At 37.6% G+C, this 15,489-nt stretch overlaps 1 protein-coding gene across 1 annotated transcript in view; it reads left to right on the forward strand.

The window, feature by feature from the left end:
• The window catches only part of KIF26B (kinesin family member 26B), a 155,498-nt gene that overhangs the window by 115,704 nt on the left and 24,305 nt on the right, over positions 1-15,489 (forward strand). The window contains exons 6-10 of the mRNA XM_053458789.1: positions 3,571-3,777; positions 7,458-7,551; positions 9,455-9,717; positions 10,042-10,225; positions 13,413-13,572. Coding sequence (XP_053314764.1) covers positions 3,571-3,777; positions 7,458-7,551; positions 9,455-9,717; positions 10,042-10,225; positions 13,413-13,572 — 908 coding nt within the window. The remainder of the gene's footprint in view (positions 1-3,570; positions 3,778-7,457; positions 7,552-9,454; positions 9,718-10,041; positions 10,226-13,412; positions 13,573-15,489) is intronic.

Consider the following 15,489-nt stretch of genomic DNA (forward strand, 5'->3'; position numbering starts at 1 on the left):
GAAACTACATACAGCCATGATTCCCTACAGTTACCTGTGTCATTTTTATAGCTAATCAAACTGAGCTTATATATAATACTGCATCAAATATTCTTTGAATTTTGCGATGCAAAACCTATAATTTTGGACTACTAATTTCAGTACTTGAATGTGGTTTGGCCAATGTTATACAAACATAGTTACTGTGCTGTTTTTCAGAAATCTGGCCACAGTTTTTAGTGGAGAATACATATGGAATGAATGCCATGGGGAATGTTTCTGGAATTAATTTCCTTCAAATAAGCTCTTAACCAGAACAAGACTTTTTAAAAATGGCTCGGAACCTGTAGTTGTGATAATTATGCTCTGTAAATTACTCTCTTGGCTAATAGTTGTAGAGGACATTAGAAGTAACTAAATCCATAGGTTCTTAAATATGATCCTCATGGATTTAAAACAGGATGTCCTTTATGACTTATGTTGGCCAAGTGGACACTCTTTTCTGCGCAAACCTTATACTTTTTGTGATCTTAAAAATGTTAAACTCACTTTTTTGGGTAATACTGTGTTGATTCAGCCGCAACCTTTTTCCTGGTCTATTAAATGTCATGGTATGCTTACCCTTCTAAGTATAACACGTTTAGGACTAAATATACAATAAAAAAACTATTTCGTACTGGTTCAATCCATGCCTGTAAGTAATTATTTAAATTAATTACGTCTGATTATGGTTGTAGATTTGTTCCTAAATTCAGAAGGGATACTGATTAAAAAATCTTTATGCTTTAGAAGCATAGTTTTCTTAAACACACTAGAATACTTACATACACATTTTGGCCTTGGTTTATTAATAATAATCAACAATATTTTACGAATGAGAAATCCTCTAAAACAGTAAGAGCTGGAGCTGAATCATCCACCTGTCAGAGTTCATGACAGAGCATCTGTACTGATGCATGTGACAACTTCTTCTCCGTTTCTGGACCATCTGGTTCAACTTGTGCATAGGTCACTGAAGCAGATACACTTAGTAGATTGTAAATTTGCAAGAGCAGGGCCCTCCTTGCCTTCTGTACCAGTTCATAAGTATCAAGAACTACAGATACTAGAACTAGGCTACCTGGATTACTTGCTTATCACTAACAGTGACCAAAATACCAAGATCTTCTATATACTTGTACAACTGGGATTTGCAAAGGTCTCCACTCATCCGTTTCACACAGTAATAAGAGATTGTATCTTAGAGTAGGCAGTTTCCTAGAGACTGTATTTCTTCACTGGCTTCCACTCCTGTAATAACCTGTTTGTTTCACTGCACAACTTCCCTGTAATGACTTCTCTGGCTCTCAGTAAACCAATTTCTGTGTCTCTCATCATCCTTGCACTGTATGATCTCTTTGCAATAAATTCATTACCTGCTCCCAAGAATATACTAGGAGCAAATTATTATGTCTTCTTTCCTATGCCTTTGGCTTAGCAAGCTGGTGCTATCTGAATCAGCAGCACGACTGCTAATATATACAACTCCAGTCTTTTTATGGAACATATATAAACTGTATGTATGTATATATATATATATATACTCTAAATGAATATTCAATTCTGATACAAATTCATATGAAAGTGTCTTATTAGTTTTGCAATGTATTTACAGCAAAAGAAATGAGGGATCAACGATGCAGTGTATGCTTTAATAATCCATGTTTCAGCACAATTCAGCCAATGTTCTGCTTGCAAACTGTGCATTTCTTTCTTGCACCAGCACATCATAAATTTCCTTGCTTAAGTATGTCCGGACACATCGGAGATCAACTTCTATGAACAGCAGCCAATAACATGTATGTTAGCAGGATGTTAGTGCTACATGATATGATAGCAGACTAGCCCACCTATGAGAAGCATATTTAGGTACACTTCCTGTTTCAATAGAAGCCAGCAGAAGGAGGGAAATTAGATGGTTATTTTCTAACAACTAAAAATCGCATGCCTGAAACAATTTTCATAAAGTAAAATGTATTGCAGTCCATGCAAAATACACTTTAGTATTAAGACATGTTTTATTTAATTTACTGTTGTGTATTTTTTTTTATAACAAAAATTTTAGAAAAGTTTTTTTTTTTTATTGTAAAACAGCATTCTTAAAGCAATGCAGGTGTTGTGTTTTATTCCCTAGTATAATGACAGTTAACCATTTTGAATTGTTATGCCACATTAGCTTCTGGCATTTTTTTTTTTCTAATAGCCCTGGCTGTCATTTTTAATAGACTATGTTATTTTTTTCAAATCTGTTTACACTAAGCATATTAAATCCTTTTGAGCTTCTGCCTGAGTGCAATTATGGGATATCAAAAGAGATTTTAAAGAGATAATTTCCTATGGCAGGAATTTTTGGTTGCTTGCGCGACAATTGGAACACCTGAGCTTATATATGAGGACCACTGTTTGCAAACCGTGGAATTCTCTATGGAATTATTCACGTAGATTCAGCTGTGCTGTTGTAGGTTAAAACTTACAATTCATGCCCCTGAGACTATGTATTTATAAGTTAGAAATGTTTTTTTGTTTTCAATTCGCCTTTTGTTTCTTGTTTTATTCCCCTTCAATTTTCCTTGTTGGTGGTATACAGAACAATATCTCATGGGAAGCCAGTGGTATTTGTTGTTATAATACAAAACCAAAACTGCTGCCTTGTAAAGTGCTATTAATTGGTAGAGGTGAAAAGGCCAGAAGTGGTAGGTCTCATAAAAACCCTTCAGTAGACTCCAAAAATCTTTAAAATATCGTGTAAACAGGAACAAAAATCAATTGCTCCATTTGTAGTATCCCTTTACGGGTGCAACATATAGACACATTTTGCAAAATTGGTTTATTTGTGTAAAACATTTTTTTAGCAAATTAAGCAAACAAAATGAAAATGAAATTAGAATATCCCTGCTAATAACAGTTTTTTTTTAATATTTGTTGCTATGGTAATTGTTCCATGTTTATAACTGCTTCAAATGTACTTTATAATTAGTGTGACCCTTTATGTGTTACAAACCATCACCGGTGGACTTTGTATAGGCTGGCATATGTTTTCAGAGAGGGCTGCTTTGGACATAGTTGAGTGTTGTCTTGATCTGCTAGCAACATCTGCTGATTTGTCTATCTTTTATCTATTTATTGAGCTTAAGGTTTAATGGCGCACAAAATAATTGAGGCCTATATATATTACAATTGAACTTATGGATACAAACATAAAATCATGACTGACTTCACCAAAGTGAGCAGAGACACACTAGGGCTTAGAATCAGGCCTTGCACTTTCGGACAGTGGTCAATAAATTACACACGTGTGCCCACCTGCTAGATACACTTTTGAAGAGTGTGACCATGTATATCCAACTGGTGCTCCCACACTATATGATGGGATCTACCATCCAAGTGGAAATAAAGGTATGTAAGAGGAGCATTTAGGCAACCATCCACTAGGAATTTGTCCCAGGTACACAGCAGTAGACAGCAGAATGAAAAATAAATAATTTTAACTAATATTTCAGAGGAACATAACACTTTTTGTTCATAATTCATATTTTTTTATCCTTGTTTCAGGTGAAGGTCATGGTGAGAATTTGTTCCACACTTGTGGGAGAGTCTACTGATTCCAGTTCCTTTCTCAAAGCTGATCCACGAAAAAAGCAGATCACATTGTACGACCCATTGTCATGTGGCGGCCAGAATGCATTTCAAAAGAGAGGAAGCCAGATACCCCCTAAAATGTTTGCTTTTGATGCTGTATTCCCACAAGATGCTTCACAGGTAGGTGAAATTGGGCTGGGTTCTACATAATTTCTGCAGTACTTCATAAATATCTTCCAGATTTTCCCATTATATTATGCCTAATAGTTTATAATATTATTTGTTAAATTGCTTTTTGTTGTTGTTACCATTTGTGTAACAGAGGGCCCCTCATTGCTGTCTAGTGGGGGCCACTAAGTTCCTCCCAAGCAAGGCATACCACTTGGCCTGTGGGCCATGCTCCCTCAGTCCTAACACACTGACTAAGCCTTAGCATCAGTATATGATGCCATTTCCCAGTGCTCAGACACAGGCAGTGTGTGAGGACTGTGAAGAAGCGGAAGAGTTGCAGGCCAGTGGACCAACCCTTCATCAGCCAGTGTGTGTATGTTACATACATATATAGTATTTGTAAGTATGTTACTTTATTCAGGTGTGTTACTTTGTTTGTGTGAGAGTATGTGTGTGTGTGTGTTAGTGTGTGTGAGTATGTTACTGTGTGTTACTATATGTGTGTATGTTACAGTGTGTGTAAGTATGTTACTGTGTGTGTATTTGTGCGTAAGCATTTTACTGTATATGCAAATATGCTAATGAACTTCCTGTTTCTCAGCCAATGAAGGTAGAGGTATGTGTGTGTAACTATGGTTGTGTGTGCTAGTATGTTCATGAGTGCAAGTAAGTATGTTTGTGTGTATGTTTGCGCATTTGTGTTTTAGTACAATCATATGTTAGTGAGTGTAAATATGTCACTATATGAGGATGTTAGTATGTGTGTGTAAGTATGTTACTGTGTGTGTAGGAAGAGCTTGGGGGCTCCCCACCGTAAGCCTTACAGGGAGGCTGTGGCATTTTTTTTGTTACGCTGCCAATCTGTGTGGACCTGCATTTCCGGGGGATAGAACGATTTATAAACTTAACTCAAAGTATAGTGGCATTCAGCAAACCACTGAAACGGGTGCAATAGTAATTGCAGTCACTACTCACCATGACCAACTAAATACATGAAGCCAGGAACTGATAGGCAGGTCTCAATGAGTAAACAACAATAGGAGAGTTGCTGGTATTTATAAGATGCTCGTTTGAGCAGAGCCATCCTTACCCCTTGTTTCTGTAAGTTGAACTGTTATGTTATATACTACTTCCTATGTTTACCCATTGTACAGCAATGCGAAATATGATGGCACTATATAAAATAAAATATAATAATAAAACTTGTGTACTGCATATAAGTAGAGAACACTTTTGTTATTTAGATGAAAAAATGGATCTGGTTAAAGGCGTTTAGTTCATTCTGATATTACTGATTAGAATTGATTTGGAAACTCCAACAATTTAAATATCATAAATGGAGAATTTGCAGGAGATTTGTGGTTTCAGCTCCTTTCATTATACACTAGAAAGATCCACGACTCTCCTATAAACTCTCCTGCCACCTCTCCCTTTAGTGATTAAACCCCTTTGTTTTAACTTAGTGTGGGTAGAGAGTAAATAGGGACAGATGGATTTTGGGTCAAAAAGGAAGACTCTCTCACCTTTGAGTGTGATGGATATAGGGTCATGGCTGTTAAATGATTTAATTGTAATTTTGATAGCAGAATAACAAGATCCAGGTCTTCCATTCTTATGTCTGTTACTGCTTCTTTAAACCATATAAATGCTTATTACTACAAAATGGAAATCAGTTTTGCCGTGACCCTATGGTACCCTGCTGACATGAATCACAGCATTAAAACAACTAACTGTATCCTAATCAACTAACTGACTGCCATTTTAGGAAGCTTGTACAGTAAGCCAATTGTATTCACTAGCGGATCATTACTAATTCAACTCTGGTGTTTGCTCACTGTAAAATAAAAACTCAGCCTGTCTTCAACACATTAAATCACAGCTCATTAATTTGCAATTCAAGTGCATTTTATGCTTTTAAACATTAAAAAGTCTTCCCTAAATTTTTATATAGCCCATAAATATCTGGTCGGTAATATACCGAGCCACAGAGCGGCATGAGAGCGTCCGCTGCAGGTTAGTAATAGAGCTGATTATATCTGTGCCAGAATTCATGAATTGTAATGAAGCAACCTCAGCAGTCTGTGGGCAAAGTGTATCGTTTATGCGCTTCTTGTGTTGATTTTATCATGAACATGCGAGCCAGAGGAAAAGCAGACTTTGCAGATATTTCTTCCCCTCAGCATGTGTGGAGAAGGGCACTGATGCGGACAATCAAGCTGTTTCTGCCACACTTTCCTGCTTAGGTGGTCTTTTTCTATGTTAAAATACCTGATATCGTTGACTGGGCCTGTAAAAAATCATTGTGACACTGAGAGGTCTGACACAGGCACTTAAAGAGGAACCACTACATTCCAGATTATCCTAATTCATGATATCATGACTTACAGATATATATACTAAACATACTAAACATGTCCCTTTAAAAAGAATTTCAATAACAACCACTCCTGTCTTCGGTCTATCCAAACAGTTTTGTTACTACTGTAAGCAGTGGCATATTCTGACCATTCGACTATTCCTAGGGTGGCAGGACCAGGGTGGTGGCAGCCCTTCTGCCGCATAACAGGGAGACAGATCGCTCTATTTGGGGGATCAGACTCCATTAATACCACTACTTAATGGGCAGGTTGAATGGGAGAGCACAGTCTTCCATAGTTTCCTTCCCCGCTTCCTTTAAAAGTGAAGCAGCGGGATATGACATCATATCCCAACGCCCAGTAGTAAGGGCAGTGAAGAAGGGGGCTGCGTTATACGTTTTCAGTCATTTAAATATTAACTGTGTAATCTTACTACTTACCCCAATCTACCAAATACCTAGTGATGAAGCTAGCTCTATAACATTTATAGTGACTTAAAACAAAAAACACAAGTTATATAAAGTTCATATAAACTGCTTACCTGTCCAGGGTGGCAGGCCTGGTTCCAACCACTGCGGGTTTCCTATGAGCATCAAAAGATCATTTCAATGTATTTTATTTTCAGGTTGTATTTTCGTGGCTGAGAGACAAATAGTTAATGTTTGGGGTACTTTTTGGGGAATATATTACTAAACATACTTAATAAGTAAAAGGACCTGATGCCTTGTCATTAGGGCAGATCTTATATCCCTGGATCAAAACATTTGGCTTTTATATGTTATTTTAATATGTTAAGGCTCTCATTTCACTTAAGGAGTTAATGTGTTGGCTTTGGCTGTCTAACTCCGCAGATGTATTTTAAATGTTAACATCTATATAACATCTTTTATCAGAGCGTTTTTTCTATATTGATATACCTGACAGGGGAATTTTAATCTATAGGGATCTATTATTAAAGTGTGTCTGGTGGTGCTACATGCCATTTCAAGTGTACTTACAAGGTTATTACTTTTTTAAATTAATTTATGAAGTCATTGATTTTTTAGTAGGAGTTACGGAATGCACCAGGCATTTTTTGTTCATTTTAGTTGAATCATTTAAGCTGAAATATTTATTGTTCCATAAACTAATAAAGGGGGTTCTTTGGTACGCCGGATAAGAATGACTAAAGACAGCCTAAGAACGCTTTTTAGTCTGGGTTGTGTGATAGGAGCATAGTTTTTCATTGTGCATTTTAAAATATAGAATGCTGATCATATATGTCTAATAAAAAAACATATATTTGAGTCTGCATATTCACGTGTTTCTCCTTATCATCTCTGCATGTAACAGGCGGAAGTATGTGCTGGTACTGTGGCGGAGGTCATCCAGTCTGTAGTGAATGGAGCAGATGGCTGTGTCTTCTGCTTTGGCCATTCCAAGCTTGGTGAGTATTGTCTTACCTTTAAGGACTAAAAAAAACTTCAAGAACTTGAACCACAAATATAGGTTTTGTTGAAGGGACTCCTAAATAATATTTGCTCGCCATAAAATGATAAACTATATCAAAGAATACAATAGATACTGTAGACTGAGATAATCAATTAATTTATAGGAAATAAGTGGACAGCAAACAATGAGTTGGCGTGACTAATCATGTCAGATGCTCTGTTTTCATTTTAAACCTTCTTAAGGAAATATATTTTTAATGATTCCTTTGCTGTCTAGAATCATTGTGCCGTGTGTTTAAAATCCAAAATTATCTGAAAAATCAAGTTCAATGTTAGAAGAGTTAATATACTTGATAGCTAAAACCCATAACTTTTGCTCTTCTGATGATTTTAAGAAAATGTCCATCATTTTCTAGGTAGCTCAGAGGTTATGAAATAACAAGGGAGGGGAGGGAAGGCAAGTATGACAGATGGACAGATATCCCCTAGACTGATCTTAAATATTTTAGGCTACTACTACTACTACCAGGGCCGGCCCAAGTCAAAATGCCGCCTGGGGCGAATTTTAAAATGCCGCCCCCCCTTCCTCTCCCTCCGTCCCTGCAGCCCCCCCCCGATTATCTACCCTTCCTCTCCCTCCCTATTATCTACCCTTAACCCCCCCCCCCTTGTACTTACCTTTCAGCAGTCCTGCGGCGAGTCTCCCTGTTCGGTCTCGTTGCCGGCTTGTAATGCTGAGCCCCGGAAATCTTCCGGCACTCAGCATTACAAGCCGGCACCGAGACCGAACAGGGAGACTCGCCGCAGAGGAGAGAGGGGCGCCGAGCGGGTACTGACAGCTTGGTAAGCGAACACCACTCGGCGCCCCTTTCTCTCTCTTTCGCTTTAAAAAAAAAAAAAAAAAGTGCCGCCCCTTCAAAAGTGCCGCCTGGAGCGGTTGCCCCACTCCGCTCCATTGTCGGGCCGGCCCTGACTACTACACGTAATCCACATATAACCAATCAGTCGTTGGGTTCCTTGGCTTTATCATTGGCATCTGGATATATTTGAGCTAATACAATCTTATAGACTTTTTTTCTGAACGTGTTTGTTTTTTGTTTATTATTGTTAAATTCAGTATTTCTACCATTTTTGACATGTTTTTATAACTAAAATTGGACATGTAATGATCTTCCCATGTAGTGGGTAGACTTAAATCTGTCAGTCTGGTCATTTCTACTGAAGTATCTACCAGGTTAAACTTGATAGTTAATAATACATAGTGAATTTGGAGCTGAAATCTTCAGCTGTAATGCAAGCTCACAATTTGGTAAATATGTGAGTCCTTTATGTTGTCACATCCCAAAAATTCCCAGGAAGTTAAGAATGACACCATTTTGTTTCTGTAGGAGCTGCCTCTGTCCCTTTCCCTTTTAGGCTGCCTGATGGTGTTCATGGCTCATCTTAAATTGCCATGTATTATTTGACACCTAGAGTTCAATAGTATAACTTTCTCAAAACTAGGATGATATCACTGTCTCCAGTTTTCATTCCAAGTCAAGTGTTTTTTTTTATGCATGACAGAGAAGATAAGGATTTCAAACTCAGCCATGCAGATAAGTTAGTTCCAAGATTGTGTCAGACATAGACATGTTCTATGCATATGTATAGATCAGTGCAATGTTCTTTTTAAACGATCCATATTTTGTGTGGGTGTTGCTTTTAAACATTAGTTTAAGTACTCCATTCATCAAAATGGCTTTTTTTTTTAGTAAACATTGAGGGTAATACACATACCAAGACTCTGCTTGTACTCAGTTGTCCATATTACATAATTTATGTACAAATACAGTGTTAAAACCACTTGAAAAAAGTATTTTCGGTTGAATATACGGTCCTCACGATAATGTTTGCCTGCAGGGAAGTCCTACACTATGATTGGCAAGGATGATTCCATGCAGAATCTTGGTATCATCCCTTGTGCTATTTCATGGCTCTTTAAGTTGATTAATGAACGGAAGGAAAAAACAGGAGCCCGTTTCTCGGTCAGAGTGTCAGCAGTTGAAGTGTGGGGGAAAGAAGAGAATCTGAGAGACCTACTGTCTGAAGTGGCTACGGGTAGTCTACAGGACGGACAGTCACCTGGAGTTTATCTGTGCGAGGACCCTATATGTGGCATGCAGGTAAACAGAACCTTGTCCACAGAATAGATACACCTGTGAGACCTAAGATGTGAAATGACATATTACCATAATAATGTTAAAATGTGAAATTTTTTCGCAGTGATAATGACTTTAAACATGTTGAAAGTTATATTTGTTCAGGTAAACTTATCCTATGCTACAAGGACACTAAAATACAAATGAGCAGTTTTTGCTTTACTGTAAATGATACATAAAGCATGACTTAAATCTATTAGACAAGTAATGCCAATTACTGTTAATATGGATCCCAAGAGATTGTCTGAGCCATTGAAGTGTTCTACCCAGAATTCTCTCCGTCTTTAGCTCCAGAACCAGAGTGAGCTTCGGGCTCCCACTGCAGAGAAAGCAGCATTCTTTCTGGATGCCGCTATTGCTTCACGCAGGAGCAGCCAAAGGGACTGTGATGAGGACGACCACAGAAACTCGCACATGCTTTTTACTTTGCACATTTACCAGTATCGCATGGAAAAAAGTGGAAAAGGAGGAAGTAAGTACTGATTTTTCATATAAGAATAACACATTCACTGGATTAAGAAAGGCCTGCTTGTATTCCTGACGTCAAGCAACCTAGTCAGTGAGCTCGGTCAGTTCTCTATATTACTAAAAAATAAACATTATGAACCTCAGATAATTGCATGTGTTTAAGGATCCAGGCTCAGCAGTCTTACGAGGTCCACTAAATCAGGACTGTCCACGTCCATTCCTTGGAATTAGAATTCAGTTCAGGTTTCTAGGTAGAGCGTTACATGTTGCTTAGTGGTACACAAATTAAACTAAATTTTAATTAAAGTAAAACAAAAGTAAAGTCTTAAAACTATGCAGAGGTTCCACTAATGGTATGACTAGCCTGTTGAAGGTCCAAGTAACAAGTAATTTCTGTGTGTGGGGGCTACAGGAGGGGTTCTATGATTTTAGGGGCCTTAAGCAACGATATGAAGAAGGGGCCTCATCTCAAGTACAAGTGATGGTAATGGTAAAAAGGCATATACCAAGGAACACAATACTTACGATCACAAATATGTTTAAGAAAAGATATGTTGCAGTATCCCTCTAGCGGCCTCTGAGGGCTCACTGGTTCATATTTATTATCGCCACCTCTGGCAAACCCAGAAAACCCCTTCTCAGAATACCTTTCTCTGGCCAGTCTCTGGTGTCCACTATGCATGAGTAAGTGTAGTTTATTATTATTTTAACCCCTGTTAGCACCTAAACATATAGTAGTCAGAGAATGTAGATCACTAGGTCACCTCTACATAGGTTTGGTTAGCAGAGAAATTTTCTTACACCTCAGCACACAGAGGCCTAGAATGCTTGTAAGGCAGGCTACATCTGCATGGTTTTTCTGCATTCAAAAGTTGCCCTAAAACCTACAACAAAGGAAATTATATTTCCAATCATATTATTAAAATATACAAAATGTATTTTAAAAGAAAAATCAAGAATTGTTTCTGTATTATCATATGGAACGTATTCATCACATGGTCACCAATTGTCCATAATATAATAAATAAGAACTGTAAAGGTAGGGGAGCTGCCATGGGCTAGGACTAGGACAGAGACCACCGTAAAAACGCCAATGGCCTTACCAAGAAGTGGTGCTTCTACATAAACAAATTAATTTACCACTGAGTAAATTAACATCACTCTGAACTGGCATTGAAAGATGATGGTCTGTTTTGGGGGATTACATCACACCTTTTTTTCAAATCTAGAAACTGTTAAACCAATACAAGTTTGGTATTTAGAAGCATTTCTAGATTGGTTAAGGGGTTAGGTTTTTATCAGACTAATCCAACTATGAATACTCATTTGGAAGAACAGGCAGAAAAAATGTCTGCCTGCGCTGCCTCTAAAACAGAATAGACAAATGCGTGAGAACACTTACATTTAGGCTTTCATTCTAATCTCTAAAACTGTAAAATTAGCAAACAGACACTAGGTTTAGTTTTGGAAGCTTCCAAATACCCACAGGGTCTGAGCCTCAGCTTGGTTTTTGCAATTGGCTGCACTTTATGCTTGACATGGAATTGTAGGTTTAACTAATTAATATTGTATGAGCTGCGGAATGATACAATATATCTCCTGCTGGGTAATGCTCTTAGTATGGTAGCCAAGGCAGGTGGTTGGGAAAACCATTGTGAAACGCAGCAATTTGTCACTTTTTAATTGAATGGTCAGTCCCCGGACATTATTTATTTGTCCTTCTCTAATTAGGCAAATTTACACATTTTGGCTCAATCCATCTTCTCCAGCTTGCATTATTAACGATAATGTTAATTTCTAACCCAGTCACTATTCAATACTAAACCTACAGTCTAATCTAATGAAAAGTGTATCTGGAAGTGAGAGATAAAAGGCTTGTACAGTGTATGTCTGTGTGCGTGAAAAAGTTCCTGGCTTCATTCCTTCCCTCCTTGTAACCTTAGAAAAGCCACCTTATTCTCCATGCCATAAGCACCAAAATCATTATCTAATGCTCTGTACAATATAGACGGGGTTGCTATGGAAACATTTTTTTTTGCCTTGACTCGTTTCACAACCGCTCCATCACCAGTCATTATGTGCTACTGAACTGCCAGAGTGGTTGTATGCAGAAAATATATAATGGTGCAAATAGGTAATTTACCAATAGAAGTAAATCACAGTGTAAGCTCACATAGAACAGATATACGCTTTGTATGGTTTGTAAATTAAACGCAAGGAAAACCTTTGTAAACCCTGATTCATTAATACAATAATTGCAAACAAAATATTTTGTATAATTTTATTACAGATAGATAGATATATAATGTTAAAATTATATTTTTATAAAAAATATATATATATTTTACACAGATAACAATGCACATGTCAGCACATTGTGTCTTGCTGGAAAGCTGACAAAAATAGTGTATTATTTTGCTGATAAACTGTTGTTGCAATGTATATATCAAATGACCATTTTATGTAGTCGGCAGTGGCTGTATTTATTACATTGTATGGAGTAGGGTGTTGGATCATTAGATGCAAATAACATAAATGTAGACATTTTGAAGTTATAAATATGGAAGGGTATCTTCAGAGTTAGACATACTATTACGGTTGCAATTATTCATTTTCTAATTATTTTATCACAGTACATCCAAACAGCCATCAGCTAATAGTATTAAGAGGCAGCCAATGGCTTCCTGTTAAACTACAATGAATTATTCGGAATGTCATTACATTGTAGGCAAAGCAACAATAATAATTAGGAAAGTAACTTCTCTAGACTAACCAAAACATATTAGAACAACAATCAAATATATAACAGTAAATACTTTGGATTTATATTCTTTTTTATTACATTAATGATGTATGATGAAAAGAATAAGATACCTTAACCTGAAAGGAACAAATTGCCATAATTATTATAATTATATTTTTTTTACATCATTAAAGTGACAAAGCTAATTTTAGTGGAGAGTCTTCAAACTGTGAACTGGTAATGCAAACAGTTTTGTGTGGCAAATGTTTGACATGAAACATTCCCAATGAAAAAGTGTTTTGCATTCTTGAATGTTTCTGCCTTAAAAGGTCAAGAATTGAACCCTACTTTATCAATATATACCAGCAGAATTAATGACCTTTCATCAGCCTTCAAAGGATAATCAGTTTACCATTTTTCTCTTTTTTTTTGTTCCTCTTCATGGCAGTGTCTGGAGGTCGTAGCCGATTGCATCTTATTGATTTGGGGAGTTGTGTCAAAGCACTGAGCAAGAACAGAGATGGAGGCGCTGGGTTATGTCTGTCACTATCGGCTCTCGGAAATGTCATTCTTGCGCTGGTCAATGGAAGCAAGCACATTCCATACAAGTAAGCGACCTTTGGTGACATTGAATTGTTCTACTGTATAATTGCCCTCATAAAGTACACTCTTAACAGAACGGTGATTTAGCGAACACTCTAGATTAGAATGCTTAGAAGGTAACAGGAAGTGTTGGATCTAGAAATGGCATATTTTATAATTCAAAATATATACAATCACCATTACAGAGATCAAAACCACTCGGCTTGAGTCATGAATAAATTGGGTCAGTACTTAGAGTCTTTACTATAGGGACTGTGAAAACGAAGAGGCCGAGATTAGATTCTGCAGAATTCCCTCTAAATAAAGCATAAACTTTCAGTGCTGTAGAGCTAAATTACCTTCTATTTTTTGCTGCTTAAGTTGTAACACTGTAATCATTTAAGTAAAACAATTCAGAGGATTTAGTTTTTATTCATTTTCCATGGCGTTTGTCTTATTAGGCAAAAATAAAAACAAACACCTTCATTTGTCACCGATGACAGGTCAATGCATATTATGCTGCACGACTTCAGGGAAAAAAAACATAGAAAATGGCACACGTAGAGCCTATGATAAGTTCTCATTTTTCTTCATCAGTGTCTTGCAGTGAAAATCTGCAGGAGAGTGTGAATTCATTAGTACGTGTTCAGAACTCTCTGATTAAAGCCGGCCCACTCAATCCTGACTTTTTAGTATGCTGTGTTTTAGAAAATGTTCTAGCAAAAAAAGTGGCAAATCATGCCTGATATTGTGAATAATGGCCTTAGTAAAGGAGAAACACAGCAGTTGCTGTAACTGTTCAAATACTCAGCTAAAACGCACCAATATTCTGCCCAAATTATCAACTATGCACTTCCCTAGGGGCCCCAAAATTCTCACACTCCCTGGTACATTCATGAATAATTCAGCTCTACAGTGTATCTTGTAGGCAGATCTGATTATAAATATATATATATATATATATAAAATATATATACCGTATTTGCTTGATTATAAGACGACCCCGATTATAAGACGACCCCCCAAAATCAAAATATTAATTTAGGAAAAAAACAAAAAGCCTGAATATAAGACGACCCTATAGGAAAAAAAGTTTTACCAGTAAATATTAATTCATGTAAATATATTTTTTAAATTTCCTTTTATTTGCCAACCTGCCCCCCCCAGTTATGCCACTCTGCCCCCAGAAATGCTTTATACCCCCCTATTTGCCACTCTGCCCCATGATATGCCTTATACCCCTATATGCCACTCTGGCATATAGGGGGTTAAAAGGCATATCATGGGGCTGAGTGGCATATAGGGGGTTAAAATGCATTTCTGGAGGTATATATGCATATCATGGGGCTGAGTGGCATATAGGGGGTTAAAAAGCATTTCTGGAGGTCCAGAAATGCATTTTAACCCCCTATATGCCACTCAGCCCCATGATACGCCTTTTAACCCAGCATGTACTGGCTGCCTTGGCTTGATAGGAGTGTGATTGCTGCTAACAGCAATCACACTCCTATCAAGCCAAGGCAGCCAGTACATGCTGGAACCTGGGGATGATAGTAGTGGGATTACAGCCTCCCTATGCCATGCTACAACCCCCACCCCCCTTACACATCCATGCTATCACACACAAAAACACATTCACAAACATTTAAATACTCATTCATTCCATTAATCACACATACTTCACACATTAATCACACATACTTACCCAAAAACCCTCCCCCACCCCCTTACCTGAACTGCAGATCTCTCACTCGAAGACTTCTGCAGGGGACCGGCTGTACCAGCAACTTCTCTGGCCCCGCCCCCAGAGGAGGGAGGGGGAGATAGAGTTCTATGAGGAAGCTACAAGCTTCCTGTCCTCCTGCTTCTAACGGAAGAGACGCTGCTCGCGACCGGTAAGCAGCATGGCCCCAGCCATTTTTTTGGGGTCTGATTAGAAGACG

The sequence above is a fragment of the Spea bombifrons genome, chromosome 3 (genome assembly GCF_027358695.1).
Source record: "Spea bombifrons isolate aSpeBom1 chromosome 3, aSpeBom1.2.pri, whole genome shotgun sequence".
Classification (NCBI taxonomy): Eukaryota; Metazoa; Chordata; class Amphibia; order Anura; family Pelobatidae; genus Spea; species Spea bombifrons.